This window comes from Bos indicus x Bos taurus, chromosome 23, assembly GCF_003369695.1.
Source record: "Bos indicus x Bos taurus breed Angus x Brahman F1 hybrid chromosome 23, Bos_hybrid_MaternalHap_v2.0, whole genome shotgun sequence".
In the NCBI taxonomy this organism is placed as follows: domain Eukaryota; kingdom Metazoa; phylum Chordata; class Mammalia; order Artiodactyla; family Bovidae; genus Bos; species Bos indicus x Bos taurus.
This window is the reverse complement of record NC_040098.1, coordinates 21,522,741-21,539,211: the sequence shown is the minus strand read 5'-3', so window position 1 is coordinate 21,539,211 and position 16,471 is coordinate 21,522,741. Positions and strand designations below refer to the sequence as shown.

Sequence of the window (16,471 nt, the reverse complement as noted above, 5' to 3'; positions counted from 1 at the left end):
ACTGTATGAAAAAGTTTAAAAAAATGAAGCTTTCAAATAGTTTTTAAAGTTTGTAACATTTATACTTCTGAAAGTATTAATGTTTAAAATTCCAAGAAGAACTTTAAGACACACTCTGTCAAATACTATATATAGTAATTGCTGTAAAGAATAAAATTGAAAAAATATCAAATCAGAAGGGAAAATTCCCTCTCAAGGAAAAAAAAAAATCCTTTTTTCCTTAGATCAATTGATGCAGGTAGGGCACCAAAGACGAATCATGCAAAAAACCCCTATGGGCTCTTGAAGGGGTGAGGCAGGGTGTGTAGGGATGGTGAATTGGGTGGTACCGTGGTTATATTGTGGAGAAGGCAATGGCACCCCACTCCAGTACTCTTGCCTGGAAAATCCCATGGATGGAGGAGCCTGGTAGGCTGCAGTCCATGGGGTCGCGAAGAGTCAGACACGACTGAGTGACTTCACTTTCACTTTTCACTTTCATGCATTGGAGAAGGAAACGGCAACCCACTCCAGTGTTCTTGCCTGGAGAATCCCAGGGACGGGGGAGCCTGGTGGGCTGCCGTCTATGGGGTCATACAGAGTTGGACACGACTGAAGCGACTTAGCAGCAGTGCTTATATTGACTAAATTTCCATCAGTAAATGATTTTGGGTCCAATTTTCTCTTTCTAAAAAAGTTTGCTTCTCTGTCCATTTTTCAGATGCTGCTTTTTTTTTCAAGGTCTCCACTTTCATTTTTTATATTTTTAAAAATGCTTTTGTTTTATTGTGGTAAAAGTCACATAATATAAAGTATACTATTTTAACCATATTTAACCATACAGTTCAGTGACACTAAGTACGTTCACCTTATTGTGCAACACTCACCATCATCCTTTTACTGAATTTTTTACCTTCCTATACTGAAACTCTGTCCCCATTAAACATTAACCCCTTCCCATCCTCTGCCCCCCTCCCCCCAACCCCTGGCATCTACCAATGTACTTTCTGACTGTGAATTTGACTATTCTAGGTACCTTGTATAACACTGCTGGTGAGGGCCTACTATACAGGCAGAGGGAGCGAGGGGAAAGGTAGAATCTGTTCATAGGACATATATTAAGTTAACCTTAAAATTCATTCCAACATACATTAGGTGCAGACAAACACTGTCAGAGGCTTTTAATGCTGCTCTTATCACTTATAAAAACAGAGAATGGCTCAGGAGAGGTGTTGGAGTAACTATTTATCCAAAGGATCTTCTTCAACCAACAGTCAGTTACTGTGAGGCCACCTCCTGTGCATTGGCTCAGCAGGTGAGCTATGAAGCTGGACTGAGACCAGAAATCAAATCTCCTGACTGTTCCACTTCTCTTGACACTACATTACATCATGTCAGAGTAAGCAATTTTTCTTTTCTTTTTTTTTCATTCATATAATAAACAGAGTAAGCAGTTCTTCTATCCATCTTAACTCCCAATTCTAATGGGTCTTGGAGTAAATTTCAAATTTTCCAACCTACTGTTTCGTCTCTAATTACAGTAGATTATAACAGATAAGCCTCTCAAAAAAAGGAACTTGGAGAAGGAATATTGAGTACATAGTAAGGGACAAGCCTTGTGCTGGTAATTTTACATCTTTTATCTTACTTATTCCTCCTAACGGCACTAGGAGATATTTCTTACTATGTTAAAAATGGGTAAACTCAAAAAGTTGAAGGTACTTGCCCAAACTTAATGAATAAGTAGTATAATGGAGATTTGATCCCAGCAGCAGCAAATCTATTGTCTTTTGATTAAACTATTAAGTGAGGCCTACTTTCTCATCAACTCACCCATGAAGTGAGAAATTATTTGGGGCCCTGTGTGGAAAAGCATATAGCAAAATGGGAACATTACAGGTGTGAAGTATTGCACGTGAATGATGGACAATTCAAGGTCAATGCCACCTTTCACAGTGCTCCAGGTGAAGAAGAAACTAATTTAATTACCTCACTGTCCCCAAGATTGAAACAAAGGTATTATACCTTCAAAAGATTGGCTATTTTATCTTATCAAATCATCCCTCTCTTACTAGCCAAGAGAGAAGGAAGCTTTCAGAACCATGCCTGCTTTGCAGTTCTATTTCCATTTGATCTTATGCAAGAATGCCTTCTTTGTAGAATGCCTCTGTGGAGACTTGATCAAATCATGCCCACGTGCTTAAAATCGCAATGTGCTGCCGAATGGCTGATATTCCTTCTTAAGCCAAAAAACAGCAAGTTCTTTTTTAAATTTATTTTTAAAAATTTCTTGGCTGTGTCATACAGCACGTGGGATCTTAGTTCCCTGACCAGGGATTGAATCACCCCCTCTCCTTGCATTGGAAGTGCAGAATCTTAACCACTGGACCGCCAGGGAAGTCCCTAAGAATGACAAGTTCTTAAATGAACTGTTTTAAGGAAACAAAGCTGAGGACAAAACACTTAAACCCAAGTCCAGGACATGGCACTTTAGCAAAACACATATTAAACCTTTTATTATTTGTATAACACAGCTCAGGATGTTTGATTTAAGGCTTGGAAAAGGAAAAGGTACATCAGGTGTGTTAACTGTCCCATGGTTTGTCAAACTTTTCAATTATGTTTCACTTGACAAATATTTATTGAGCCAGGTCAATATCTTGAATCTTGACTATGGAGATGGAAGATGATTAAGACACAGACTTTGGCCCCACAGAGCTCAAAATGTGGCCAGCAACACAGACAGGAAAACTAACTACAGTGTCATATCATATAAATAACAGAGACATGTAGGAAAAATCTTGAGGAAGGAACAAGTGTCTTTCCATATAAGGGTATAGAAGGTGAAAGAAGATGTTAGGAAAGCATTCTTAGATGAGGTACCACTTGAGGCTGGTCTCAACGGGTAGATTCATAGGAAATCAACAAGCAGAGGTGAACTGAAAAGAAAACAAAACCTAACAAGGACTCAGAAGTATGACAAAGACAAGGCAGGTAAGAAACACAATGATCTAGCAGAATTAGCATGAAGAATCTGGGGTTTGTGGGGACTGGCAGGCAGTGGGAATGAAACTGGATGTAGGAAGTAAAGGCTCCATGTGCCTTATCTGTATATGTTTACTCAACTTGCAGCCATGGGGAGGATTGAACCATAATCAGAGATTAGAATGAATGGTTTTACTAGGCCTTTGCTCTTTAAATTGAGAGTAATGAGGAATATTTGTTGGGTTTTTGGTGAGAGAAGGACAAAATCAGATTTAGGTGCTAAAATGTTCATTATCCTTAGGATGTTAAGAAAAGTTTCTTTTGCAGGACTGAGAGGTCCAGGCAAAACATGAGACAGATATCATGAAGTCTGTGTAATCGTCTGGGCAGGAGTAGAAGGGGTATAGAGGAGGAGCTGCTGCTCCTGCTAAGTCGCTTCAGTCGTGTCCGCCTCTGTGCGACCCCGTAGGTGGCAGCCCACCAGGCTCCTCTGTCTCTGGGATTCTCCAGGCAAGAATACTGGAGAGGGAGCAAGGAAGAAAAAAATGTCAGAGACAAAATGAAACTACAATTAAATTGGAGAGAAATAGCAGGTCTTCATGACCTTGAATGAGAGGGATGATGGACAGTTAAGGTCTAGCCAGGGAGAATACTTCCCAGAAGACATGCATGGCCATTCTGCTTGGCCAGAAATTCGGTCATACATGGGTGTACTGGAGATGGGAAAATAGTTTTATATTCTGGATAGTTGCTCCGAGGCACATGGAAGCTTCCGGGACCAGGGATCAAATCTTCATCTTCTGCAGTGGCAGGTGGATTCTTAACCACTAGACCACCAGGGAAGTTCCCCAACTTCTTTTAAACAAGACTTTTTTTTTTCCTTGTCAGGCAGCTTGTGGGATCTTATTTCCTCTACTAGGTATTGAACCCAAGCCCCTGCATAACCGTGCTGAGTCCTAACCACTGGACCACCAGGGAATTCCATAAACAAGACTTATGATGGTACTGATTAGTCATTTTGAAGTTTTGAAGAAATAATTGAAGCTGTTATCTATGGAGATACAATGCATCTCCCTCCTTCTGGAACTAGATTGAGAAATTCAAGTGCAAACATAATCCTCTCCCTCACATTCCATATTTAGTAGTAATGTTTCCTAGAACTTTGATTTTCACCAGACGGTACACATTATGCTCCAATATTTATCAACAATCATTTTCTTTACTGGCAGATGTTTGAAAGAACAGACTGGAATTAATCCTCATTAATTTTTAGCATCTTTCACGTGTGCATAGTTCAAAGGCCGAAGCACAATATTTTAATAAGAAAACAAATAGTTGGCACCTTTCCCTTGTAGGTTACCTTCAGAGGTACTGTACTGATTCTTGAAGCAGATAATCGAGAAAGTGTATTATCTTTAAGTAGAAGGGGTCAAGGAAACTAGGAGAAGTCCAGCACCATAGAGTTCACAAATGAGTGGTGTGAACCAGATGGCCAAAGAGGCAATTTCAGTATAGTGTGCCCTGTGCTGGGAGAGACGCAGTGGTAAAGAATCTGCTTGTAAATGCAGGAGACGCAGGAGATGCGGGTTCGTTTCCTAGGTGGGGAATATCCTGTGGAGAAGGACGTGGCAACTCACTCCAGTATCCTTGCCTGGAAAATTCCATGGACAGGGGAGCCTGGCCGGCTACAGTACACAGGGTTGAGAAGAGTCAGACGTGACTGAGCAATTGAGCACACAATGCTGTCAGAATCTAGACGATGGACACTATACCAGAAATGGTGGTGCTGCCGGGAGACTCTGCCTCCCGCCAGGGGAGACAACGAAAGGGATGGCAGGTCCTCACTCACATTCAGAAATGCAGGCGATGCCAACTATGGCCAGGAATGCTCTGGCTGCTCTTGTTTCCGATCCACCCACCTCCCACAAAGGCATTTGGAACTCAACTCAAAAATGTTTAATATGTTTTTAGAGGGAGAGTGTTTCTTATCTTTGTGATAAATTGATTCAGAGCTCTGGATCTTTTATTTAGGAAAATGCACCTGCCCACATATTTCAGGGGTTTCCAAGGCCTCTGGAAGACCATCTATGGATCCAACTTCCGTGGACTCCAGGTTTGGAATTCTTTAGTCTGGATTTCCTTAATTGCATTTATTAACCCAGAGGATTTCAAATTTTGTTCCAAAATCTCCCCAAATCACCCGGAGAAGTTAAAAAAAAAAATCCCAACGCGCCCAGACCACATTCTATTCCGATTCAAACAGAATCTCTAGGGTGGGAGCAGGCATCAAAGTTTGTTTTAAACACTGCAGGTGATTCTGAAGCGCAGCTAAGTTTGGGAACCAACTCGCTGATCTCTTTACGGCACACCGTTGGTCTAAATGCTTTTTGCTTTTTCTCTTACTCATCGAGCCAGAAACAATAGAAAGGCGTCTGTCACAGAAAATAACTTACTGAGAATCATCTTAGTAAAAAGAGGGAAATTTGGGTCAAGGGTGTGCATACCTTCGCAACGTTTTCCTTGGGTCAGAAAGCAGCTGCAAGTTCTTCAGCGAACAGCAGGGGGCATCCTGCACCTCCTTGCTTGTTCTGGACCGCCTTCTCAGTTCTGCTCGCACAAAGAGCCCGGCCTCCTTCGCGATGACATCACAAAGGGCCGATTCCCCGCCCCTTCGGCGCCACCACGTGTTTCCCCGCGCTCGGCGGCCACACGACTCAGTCCCTCGCCGGCCGGTCAGGGCAGCGGAGGACGGTGGTTGGCAGCGGCCGGAGGCTTCGCTATGGGAAGTTGTTCCTTCGTTCTCTCGCGCCCAGCCCTCCTCCCTGGTTCTCCGCAGCCGCTGTCGGAGGAGAGCACGGGGAGGTGCGGGTTGCAGCAGCGGCTGCTTCTCCCGGTCCGGACAGGCGCGCAGCTGGGCAGGTGCTAAGCGCCCCCGGAGCCTCGCTCGCCGCCTCCCTCCTGTGTCCGGCCGTCCGGCTGCCGCAGTGCACATGGGGTGTTGGAGGTAGATGGGCTCCCGGCTCGGGAGGCGGCTGTGGATGCGGCGCTGGGCAGAAGCAGCCGCCGATTCAAGCTGCCGGGGGGCCACGCGCCCCGGGCGCCCTGCGAGCCCCAGGCTCAGCCATGGGGACCTTCACGAGCAGCAGCACCGCCCTGGCCTCCTGCAGCCGCATGGCCGGAGCCACGATGATCGCGGGCTCCTTTCTCCTGGTGAGCGGTCCGGGTGGGGTAGACGGGAGCCGGGGGCGGCGGCCGCGCTGGAGCCGAGGACGCCGCGCTCGGGGAGCGGGGCGGGTCCCGGGGCCGGGGCTTCGGGGTGCTGGGTGCAGGGGGGCGCAGGTTGCGAGCGAGGGCAGGCAACAAATCCAAGGGCTTGGATCGGGTCATTTTGGGGGAGCCGCAGAGCTCAGCCCGACTCCGGAATGAAGGCGAATTGTTTTCCTTGCAGTCTGGCTGCGCCGGGAGAGGCGCTGGAGATGGCCACTCGGCTTCCTGCGCATTTCAGGGTTTCTTCACCTCCTCCGCCCCTCCGGGGCCCCCATCTCCTCGGCGCACCCCCATGGCCACCAGCCGCTACCCCCTCCGCGGGGTGTGGGGCCGGGGAGCCGAGGCTGGCGGCGGCCGCCGCTTTGTTGCAGCTGCAGTGTCATGTCGGGATGCTACTGCAGTGGGAGAGCGCGGGACCCGGGCGCGCCGGCCCCCCAGAACGCCGGGTACCTCGGCGCCTCGCCTTCGGAGCGGGCGCCTGGCCCCCTTCCCCCTTCTCTCCGCCTTGGCTGGGTGGGTCCCGGTTTCGGCACGCCCAAGAAGGAATCCTGAGACCCACTCTCAGGCGCCCCGAAAGCGCCGGCTCCCAGCCAGGCGGCCAGCGCGCTGACACTTGAGTGGGGGAAGGGGAGAGCCCACCATAAAGGAAGCTGAGTTTCCCCCCCGTTTTTCTCCATCCCTCGCTTACCTGTGGCCGGGCAGGTGCGCATGGAGGGTGGAGCAGCTTCCTTCTTCTGCACCCGGTCTGCATTCAGCTCCAGGGCGTGCCCTGTAGCTAGTTCTCTCCATCACTTATCTGGCCAAAGCCTGAAAGCACCTTCGACCCAAAACTTGTCCCCAACTTCCCCACATCCCTTCCCGGCCTTTCCATATGTTGGCGGGGGGATGGGATGAATTAGGTGGAAGAAGAAAATTGATTTGAGATCAAACCCACGAGCCACCATAAGCTTCCGTGCTTATCTTTCTGTGTCCGCCGGGTGGATGGAGATTCTTAGCTAAGAACCGAACAAAAACAAAAAAACAGGAGCCTATTTTCATGGCAAGGCCGTGTCAGGGAGAGGCAGGCTTGCTGTCTCCTTCCCGAAAAGGGCTCAATGCCGGGCCAGCCAAGATCTCTTAGATCCCAGGGCACTGCAGTTGCTATGGCCTGGGAATTCATCCTACAGACACTCTGGTTCCCTGTGCGAGGCTGATTTTAAAGGCGAAGAGAGACACTAAAGAAAAGTTTGGTGCTGTTCGGATTTATAATGAGGCAGGTCCCAGACTCCCTTCAAAGACCCTTTTCTGCCCATTCTATAGCAGTGGCAAAGTCAAGATTTGTGTCCTTGACACAAGGGTGCTGGATGGTGGGCAGTAGGCCGGGAGGGTCCTTGAAAGCAGTGGGCATGGATTGGACAGTCGGTGTGGAGAGAAACCCATCTAAGTCCTGGGGAACATCGAGCCCAATATCAGTGGAGGTAGGTCCATCCTCAAGCTGCCTCCTTCTCAGTCTTAGATCTACTGCCCTACACCTAAGCTCCCCTTGGAGTCCACTCCTGGATTAAGTCTTAAGTCAGTGCAATATTTCATTGACTTTACATTTCTGCATGAGATGCTTTAAGTAAGGTCATGGTGTAATTAAAGCATAGGTTGCTTTAACCTCCAGAGAAAGTTCTGAAATCATTAAGTCTGGTTGACCTAAAAAATTGTGCACTGGATTTGCAACTGAAGACTTGAGAAAGTAAGTTTGCCTGTCTTTTTTTGAAAAGTAATTTATAGTGGAGCTTAGATGCAACCTTGAGATATTAACTAAAATGAGAGTCCTTATTCTCTTGCTAATTATAATAGAAAAGTTCCACTGGAGTTCATTGAGTGGCCTGAGTTGACCCCTTTGTCCTGAAGGGAAACTGAGAGGGTGGACAGGGGTCACCAGGGTGGGGAAGCAATGTCTTTTATTTTTCCCACTCTACCAGCTACAGTCCTTAGCCCAGGCAATGATAGCATATGAAATGATGATCTCATGGTTAAGACTCCACGGTTGGGCACGGGTTCCATCCCTGGTCATGGAACTAAAATCCTAAATGCTGTACAATGTGGCCCAAAATAAAAAATGATGATTTCATGATATTGTTATAAGGATTCTTTATCCCATTGGGATTCTTGGCCCCGTGAAAATGACAGACTTCAGGTACTGCAGCTCAGGTCCACACGGCAGCATGCTCAAGGCACATGGTTTTCTGTTACTCCTCTTTCAAATATTTCTTCTTTTAGGGCGAAGATATTTGTTACTGCCATCATTTTTGATTCTTTCTTGTGATGACAGGCTAACTGAAGGAGAACTTACTGTAAGCTTTAAAAACCCTTTTTATATAATATATATACAGCATATAACATGATTATTGTATGTGACAGGTGCTTTATAGATAGTACCTATCTTAGTCCCAACATCTCTGTGAAGCCAGTGGGATGAGCTCAGTTTTCCAGTTGAGAAAATGGAGACTGCAAAAACTTCACTGGCAGTTCTGGTCACCCTGCTCCCAAGTGTTGCGGGCACTGGTACTGGGACCCAGGATCACTGGGCTCTCTCTCACAACTCACTGCCTCCCTGCTGTGCCACTCTGCAGGTTTCACAACTCCAAATTGCCTGATGAGGAAATGTAACAAGAGAGAAGACTCACTGGGGGAGAGTTGAGGCTGGTGGTTTGATTTGTTGTAGGACACTGATGAGAATTGCATGAATACTTTTGGAGGAAAGTGTTCTTGCTGCTTGCACTTGTGTTTCTGATGTGTTGAGATGTCTGCATGATATTGGAAAGTAAACCACACACTGAAAGGCAAAATATTGTGTGTTTCAGGCCAAAAATCTGGAGAGCAGATGAATGAGACCTTGAGGTTTGTGCCAGTGTTAAGAAATGCCCTAGAATGGGCTAACAACACACTCAGAGATGTCTCTTGCCCTCAAGGAGCTTTGCTTTGACTGCACAGATAGAATATTGGCAGTGGGGCAGTCAGAAGAAAAAGGAGATGTTATTGATAAAGAAAATGAGGTCTGAAATTTTAGAAACCACTAATCTGCATATATTATGAATTCCAGATAGAAGGACAGTTACTGTAAGAGCTTTCAAGTGAGTGCTCTTACAGTAAGACCTAGAAAGTCCCACATATGGGTGTTTGTCACTGTTGTTGAGACTAAATGTCTTGGTGCCATCTCCTGACCTTTGCTTGTTCAAGTTAATCATCTAGCATCCTGGCATTTGACTTCGGCTATTTGACTAGATTGGTGTGGAGTAGCTGGTTGGGGCTGAAGTCCTGAAAAGATTCTAGACTAAGTGACAAGTTCAAGGAAAACTTCGAATTAGAGCTAATGTTATATCCAAAAGATTTTCTCCTTTATATACACCTGAACTTCACAGTCCTAGAGTGTGAAAGCTGCAAGGGAAAACTTGGAGGGGAAAAACAGCGTAGATGGGGGAAGCGGATTATTTTTTCATGTTAACAAACCTACATTGAGCGCTTACTCTGAGAGGCACTGTTCTTGGTAGTGGGAACCCAGGGATGAACTAGAACTTGGATCTTGCCCTACAGGTACGAAGTATATGGTGTATAAACGTACATAGCTATCAGTAGTGCTGGTTGAGTTTCACACTTTCAGAAAGAACCCACAGATGAATGTACTATACTCAAAGTCATACACAAAATGTGATGCATGTTAGCATCTTTAAACTGCTTGAGGGACTTCCGTGGAGGTCCAGAGGTTGAGACTTCGCCTTCCAACGCAGGGAGTGAGGGTTTGATCCCTTGTTGGGGAGCTAAGATCCCTGATGCCTCATCACCAAAAAACCAAAACACAAAAAGAGAAGCAATATAGTAAACAAATTCACTAAATACTTAAAAAATGGTCTACATCAAAAAAAAAAAAAACACTTGAAGAAATTGTGGCTTTTAGTCTGAAAGTCAAAAGAAAAATTTTTGTAGTCTCAGAATAACATCTGTTAGTCTTGGTAGAGAAAATGACTCATGATCGCGCAAGTCAGGTATGTTGACCTGTCCTGGAAGGCAGGGTTTTTCACATACGATGTGAATCTCCCATCCCTATTGTCAAACTGTATAGGATGGGATTGAGCTTTTTCATCTGAATTCTCAGCTGTTTCTAAAGTCATGTGGCTGAATCTGCCACAAGCCCAGTACAAAGCAAATAAACAAAGCTACAGTATAAAGAAGACACACAGGCACATCAAATCAGCAAGAAAACAATTCCTTGTCATGGAATGCAGACTACCCAAAGCTGAGAAAATACCAGGAGTAGGTCAGCCTCGATCCACCAACTCGCTAAACTGCATATTTTAGTGTGGCTAAATTTGGACACAGTCTTTCCAGCTGGAGGTGATCAGCACAGTTAGTAAGGTATTTTCCAGCACCATTTGCAGCAGGCCCCTTTCTCCAAGTAGATGGAGTGAGTGGGTGTGGGTTCAAGTTGGCTTCAGCAGGTGCTCTGCATCCTGTCTATTTGTAGACCAGAATGAGGAGACATCACTTTTCAGCCTTAGGCTTGACTGTGAGGGTGAGAGGTGAAGTTTCTTTAGAGACTCTGGGGACACGTTGCAAATAGGTTTTGTGCTCATCTGGCCCTTTGTAAAGCATGTTAACTATAATTGGCTTAAGGGAACTTTATTAATTGTGTGTGTGTGTGTGTGTGTGTGTGTGTATGTGTGCAATGGGAAATGGTCAGAGGCATCATCAGATTATTCCAGGGCCAGAGTGAATTGAGTGGCTTTTTGTCAACTGCAGTGCCTCTTTTCCAGGAAGCACTGACTTTGCTGGCCCTCTTCCCCCAAGCAGGCCTGGCAAAGACTTGGTGATACCAGGTCACTCGGCAACTTCCTGGAAGATTCAGGTGCTTCTCTTCAGTGACAGAAGTCTCTCATTGCCTTTGGGCTTGTGCCTGATGACCATTTGGAATGGATTCGGTCTGGAGCATTTGGCGCAGATAATGTCTGTTGGACAGAATGAAAACTGAAGCTGCAAGAGGAGTTATCCTGGCCCCCAAGTTGAAACCCCCTTTAGCATTCGTAGGACACTGGGCGTTATAGTTGGAGTAGCAGCTGCTGAGCTGCGATTCTTTAGGAAAGGGGCGAGATGGTGAATAAATACTGGCCTTGCCCCAGTGTTTGTATTTGTCAAATACCAGAAAGTAAACAGGCATCCTAAATTGGCTTGTGTGCTGCCACCTGGCTTCCATACCACCTTGCATGTCCAGCATGAGAGAATCCAAGAGAGGAGAGGATCTGGGCAGAGCTTGTAAGTAGGAAGGAACTGGCTGATGTCAGGAGGTATCTGCTGAACACTCACGGGGGCTGTAGAAACACGGGGCTCACGGATGTTTAGGCTGTTGCTTCAGAGCAGTGGTGATCTCATTCTTCTTTCTCTTCTTTATGGCCACACCAAAGGGTAGATATGTGGCATCTTAGTTCCCCAACCAGGGATCGAACCTGTGCCCCCTGCATTAGAAGTGTGGAGGCATAACCACTGGACCACCAGGGAAGTCCCGTGATCTCACTCTCCTTGAGAGATGCTAAAGGCCACCAGGAAGAGTCCTTTTTCCTGGATTCTGGAAAAAAATCCCAGTCATCAGCACCCTGGCCGTGAAGATGACAGGTGCTTCTGTGGTGGGAAAGTTGTGCTCAAAGTGTCCTCAGGGTGTGGCGCTTGGAGCCATTTGCAAATCTGTTTTGGGAAAAGGAGCCTGAGTTGAATGGATTTAGCAGGGAGGAGAGGAGTGAGACGGGTTCTGGAATCAAATGAGCAGCAGTGGCTCTAAGAGGGCTTTGGTCCTGATAGAGGGGAGGAATATTAACGGCTTTTAAGATGAATCATTGATGTTGATTATTATCAAGCTTCTATTTATTGAGCACATACTATTGGCATTGTGTTGAATAGCTTCTACAAATGATCTCAATAGACCCTTCAAGTCCATGAGGCAGTAGCATTAGCCCCATTTTTACAGGAAATGAGGCTTAGGAGAAGCCATGGTCAAGAAATTGGCAACTGCCAGAGCGAGGGCTCGGAGAAGGCAATGGCACCCCGCTCCAGTGCTCTTGCCTGGAAAATCCCATGGATGGAGGAGCCTGGTAGGCTGCAGTCCATGGGGTCGCGAAGAGTCGGACACAACTGAGCGACTTCACTTTCATTTTTCACTTTCATGCATTGCAGAAGGAAATGGCAACCCACTCCGGTGTTCTTGCCTGGAGAATCCCAGGGATGGGGGAGCCTGGTGGGCTGCCGTCTATGGGGTTGCACAGAGTCGGACACAACTGAAGTGGCTTAGCAGCAGCAGCAGACCAAGGACTCAGATCTAAGTCAGCCTGACTTCATACACACTGCTCTTTCTGCCAAGGTGTGGGTCGGGCACAAGCAACCTTAATTTACTGGAATTTTGTTTCCCGTTAAAGGAATACTTTTACCTGAGAGTCGAACATTCTCTTTCCACTGGGTGAGTGGTTCTGCTCCATGGTGGCATTTGGAAGTTTAGCCTAAAGGGCTGATTATAGCGTAAGAGTAACCTGTGTGTGCCGATTGAAAGGGAAGGGCGTGGAGCCACTGGCAAGCATTTTCCTATGGTGTGACTCTGACCGGCATTGGTTCCACAGTTAAGATGGAAAGATTCTCTTGCAAACTGAAATGTTATAAATAGGGAATAGATGCTGTGCTTTCCTGCTTCTGGGGTCATTTTGAAAAATATTTGCCTAGTGAGTAACAGTATGACATGAATTCTGCTTAGCAGGCTAGTTTCAACTCATCCTGAGAACTCGAGGACCTCTCAGGGTTTCCTTTGCTGACGGCCTGATTATTCATCCAGGATCAGTCCACAGGTTTGCATCATCTGTTATTAGAATTTTCTTTGTTAACTTTTCATTTCAGGTCTCTTAGAAACTGGTTGAGCTCTGTGATTTGCACAGTCTCGTCTCACGTGAGCTGTTTGTACGTGGTTTATCAAACGTGGCGCTCTCTCCTAAGGGAACTTTTCAGCATGTCTTTTCATAGGTTGTAGATGCTGAGTAGACTAAAGAAAGGCAGAAGGTGAGAAGAAATTTGATCATTGCTCCTGGAAGGAGGTTGGCATTCTGATGAATTATCAGATGTCATCTTAGGTATGGCCCGGTCAGTATATCCAGGATTAAAAGAGGCAAGAGGATGAGGAGGAAAAAAGGCAAATAGTGACAGCTTCCCAGAATAATCTAGTCATTAGTCACTCCTTGCTCTTTACTTCTGCAAGTCCATGGCTCCTCTCTCTCCTTTGGTTGAAATCTTCTGTACCTGGTCCAGAAATACTGATTAGATAAGGATTGGGTTTGCTTCTCCATACAGCATGCTCAAGGCCATTGTTGTTATTATTCCTTTTCAGCTCCTTATAGACGACAGACAACGCACTAGTCATCTTTGTGTTTCTAGCTCAATGCCCTGACACACAATATTTAAGCAATAAATGATTGTTGAATGAATTCCAGAAGGATTTTGCTCTAAACTAACAGTTCATTCATTCTGGACAAGTTAGAGTGTAGTGGGAGCTTGAACTGAGTCTCAGGACTTTGAGCTGTATCTCAAGGGTGTTTGACTTACTAACAAAGAACATTTTATTTTTTACTTTTTTTTTTTTTTTTTGGTCTCATCTGGGATCAAACCCATGCCCCCTGCAGTGGAAACATGGAGTCTTAACTGCTGGAGCACCAGGGAAATCCCATGATTTCCTGGTTCTTAAGTTGAGTCTCTGATGGTCTGACTGCTTTGAAGTGGTGGGTGGGGAAGGAGTGGATAAGATTGGGTCACCCAAAGTTTGGGTGTGAATTTGAGGTGCTGTGGTTCACGTCAGTGCAGCCTTCCTGCCTGCCGGTTTCTATGCCGACGTCTCCTCTGGTTGCCAGTGTGTTGCGTCACCTTACTGTCGTTGGACCCGTGGTGGTGGTTCTCATTGTTTTCCTGCTGCAAGCAAACAGCACTGACAGAGTTGTCTCTGTACAAACCAGTTGCTCTTTTTTCTTTTGGGTTGTTCCCAAAAGTGAGGTCCTTTTGATGTGTGTTCTCCAGAGTGGAATTGCTGGGTCACAGGAAATGAATGAACCATTTTCTGGCTCTTGCTGCATGTTGCCAGATTGTCTTTAGAAAGACCGATTTCATTTAGATTGTCACCAGCAACCTATAAATGTACCTACTACCCCACAAGCTGGCCAACATTGAAGTTTATCATTTTAATTTACTTATGCTGCTTTAATAGAGAGATGTAAAGGTCCTTGGTTGTGCAAATTTACATTTCAGAAGTTGCAAGGGATATTATCAATTTATCCATCAGGAAACTCGGTAGTAAAGAATCCACCTGCAATGCAGGAGACGTGGGTTCGATTCCTGGGTTGGGAACATCCTCTGGAGAAGGAAATGGCAACCCACTCCAGTGTTCTTGCCTGGGAATCCATGGACAGAGGAGCCTGGCGGGCTACAGGCCATGGGGTCACAAAAGAGTCGGACACAACTTAGCAACTAAACAATTTATCCTTATAATTAGTATTCTGTCTCCACTGTTGAGTGCAATTTTTGTTAACCTGCTTTGTGTTAATTTTTTACGTTTTCAGTTATAAGCTTTTATTAGCTGTATGCTGCTAAGTCGCTTCAGTCGTGTCCGACTCTGTGCGACCCCAGAGACGGCAGCCTACCAGGCTCCTCTGTACATGGGATTCTCTAGGCAAGAACACTGGAGTGCATTGCCATTTCCTTCTCCAGTGCATGAAAGTGAAAAGTGAAAGTGAAGTCGCTCAGTCATGTCTGACCCTCAGCAACCCCATGGACTGCAGCCTTCCAGGCTCCTCCGTCCATGGGATTTTTCCAGGCAAGAGTACTGGAGTGGGGTGCCATTGCCTTAGTTCCCCTACCAAAGATCAAACCCATGCCCACTGCATTGGGAGCCCAGAACCTTAACCACTTGACTGCCAAAGAAGTCCAACTTTGAATTTTATATTTGATCTTAGTAATGCTGGATTTGTTGACATTTCTGGACTTTAGCATGTTGCTGGTGAGAACTACATCAGTGTGTTGTGCAGGATGTTCATACTCCTGATGTGAGTAAAGGATTTCATGGTCACATAAGTTTGGGAAGCTTTGGGAAGCTAAGTCACCATTTTCTGCAGCCCTACTGGGTTGGGCTGGGCCTCTTGCAGCCTTCATGAGGCTGCCATGAGCTGTGCCTCTCCAAGAGAAGACTCCAGTGAGGATCATTTCCTAAACTTCTAGGCCAGGGGTTGGTAAACTTTATCTGTAAAGAGCTAGATAGTATTTCTGACCATGTGGACCCTACGATCTCTGTGGACACCACTCAGATCTGCCTCTGTGCTTTGAAAGCCGACCTAGGCAATGCCCAGAAGAGGGGTGTGGCTGGGTTCCAAGTCAACTTGATTTGTGGACACCGAAATTTGAATTTCAAATCATTTTCATGTATCATAAAATTTTATGCTTCTTTTGATTTTTTTTTAACCCAACTATTAAAAATGGGAAAACTAACCTTAAGCTTGTGGGTTATGAAAAAGCAGGGAGCTGGCTGGGATTTATTCACCCGTGTTTTAGACCCTAGAATGATCAACATCTTGTGGGACAAGATCAGAAAAATTCCTTCTGGAAAATATTTCCCTAACTTTCCCTCCATTCATCTACAGTGTACCAACAAATAACGAATCCTTTCTCCTCCTGCGTTTGCTCATCTGCTCAGTACTGTGTATTCTAAATCTGTCTGGAAATGCCAGTTGGTTCTTGCTTCTCTTTTACCTCCTTGCCATGCAGTCTGTATTTTTGGTTTTGTGGCGGGCTCCAAGCCTAGTAGGGTATGTTTTAGGATTATAGTTTTTTAAAAATCTGGAGTCTTTGACACACTTATCAGGAATTGGTTATTGGCATATTGTTGTTTTTTTTTTTTTTTTTCAAATAAAAGAAGGCTACACCTTTATTTAACTAGTGTAAAAAACAGGGATTATTGTTATTTTTATTGAATTAAAGATTCTTCAAATTCTATAGTGCTTTGCAAATTTCGGAAGTTTCATACATATTTCTTTTTTGAAATTATTTTTTATTTTTGTACTGGCTCTTCCTTGAGGCACTCGGACTTTTCTAGTTGCATTGCCTGGATTTCTCTTGTTGTGGCATGCAGGCCTATTTGCTCCAAGGCATGTGGGATCTTATAGTTCCCTGACCAGGGATCGAACTCAAGTCCCCTGTGTTGAAAGGA

General features: G+C 45.5%; 1 protein-coding gene across 1 annotated transcript in view; it reads left to right on the top strand.

Annotated features, from left to right (window-relative positions):
* Positions 1–5,655: 5,655 nt before the first annotated feature.
* Positions 5,656–16,471, top strand: part of TNFRSF21 (TNF receptor superfamily member 21) — a 63,904-nt gene continuing 53,088 nt past the window's right edge. The window contains exon 1 of the mRNA XM_027524260.1: positions 5,656–6,174. Coding sequence (XP_027380061.1) covers positions 6,088–6,174 — 87 coding nt within the window. The 5' untranslated portion in view covers positions 5,656–6,087. The remainder of the gene's footprint in view (positions 6,175–16,471) is intronic.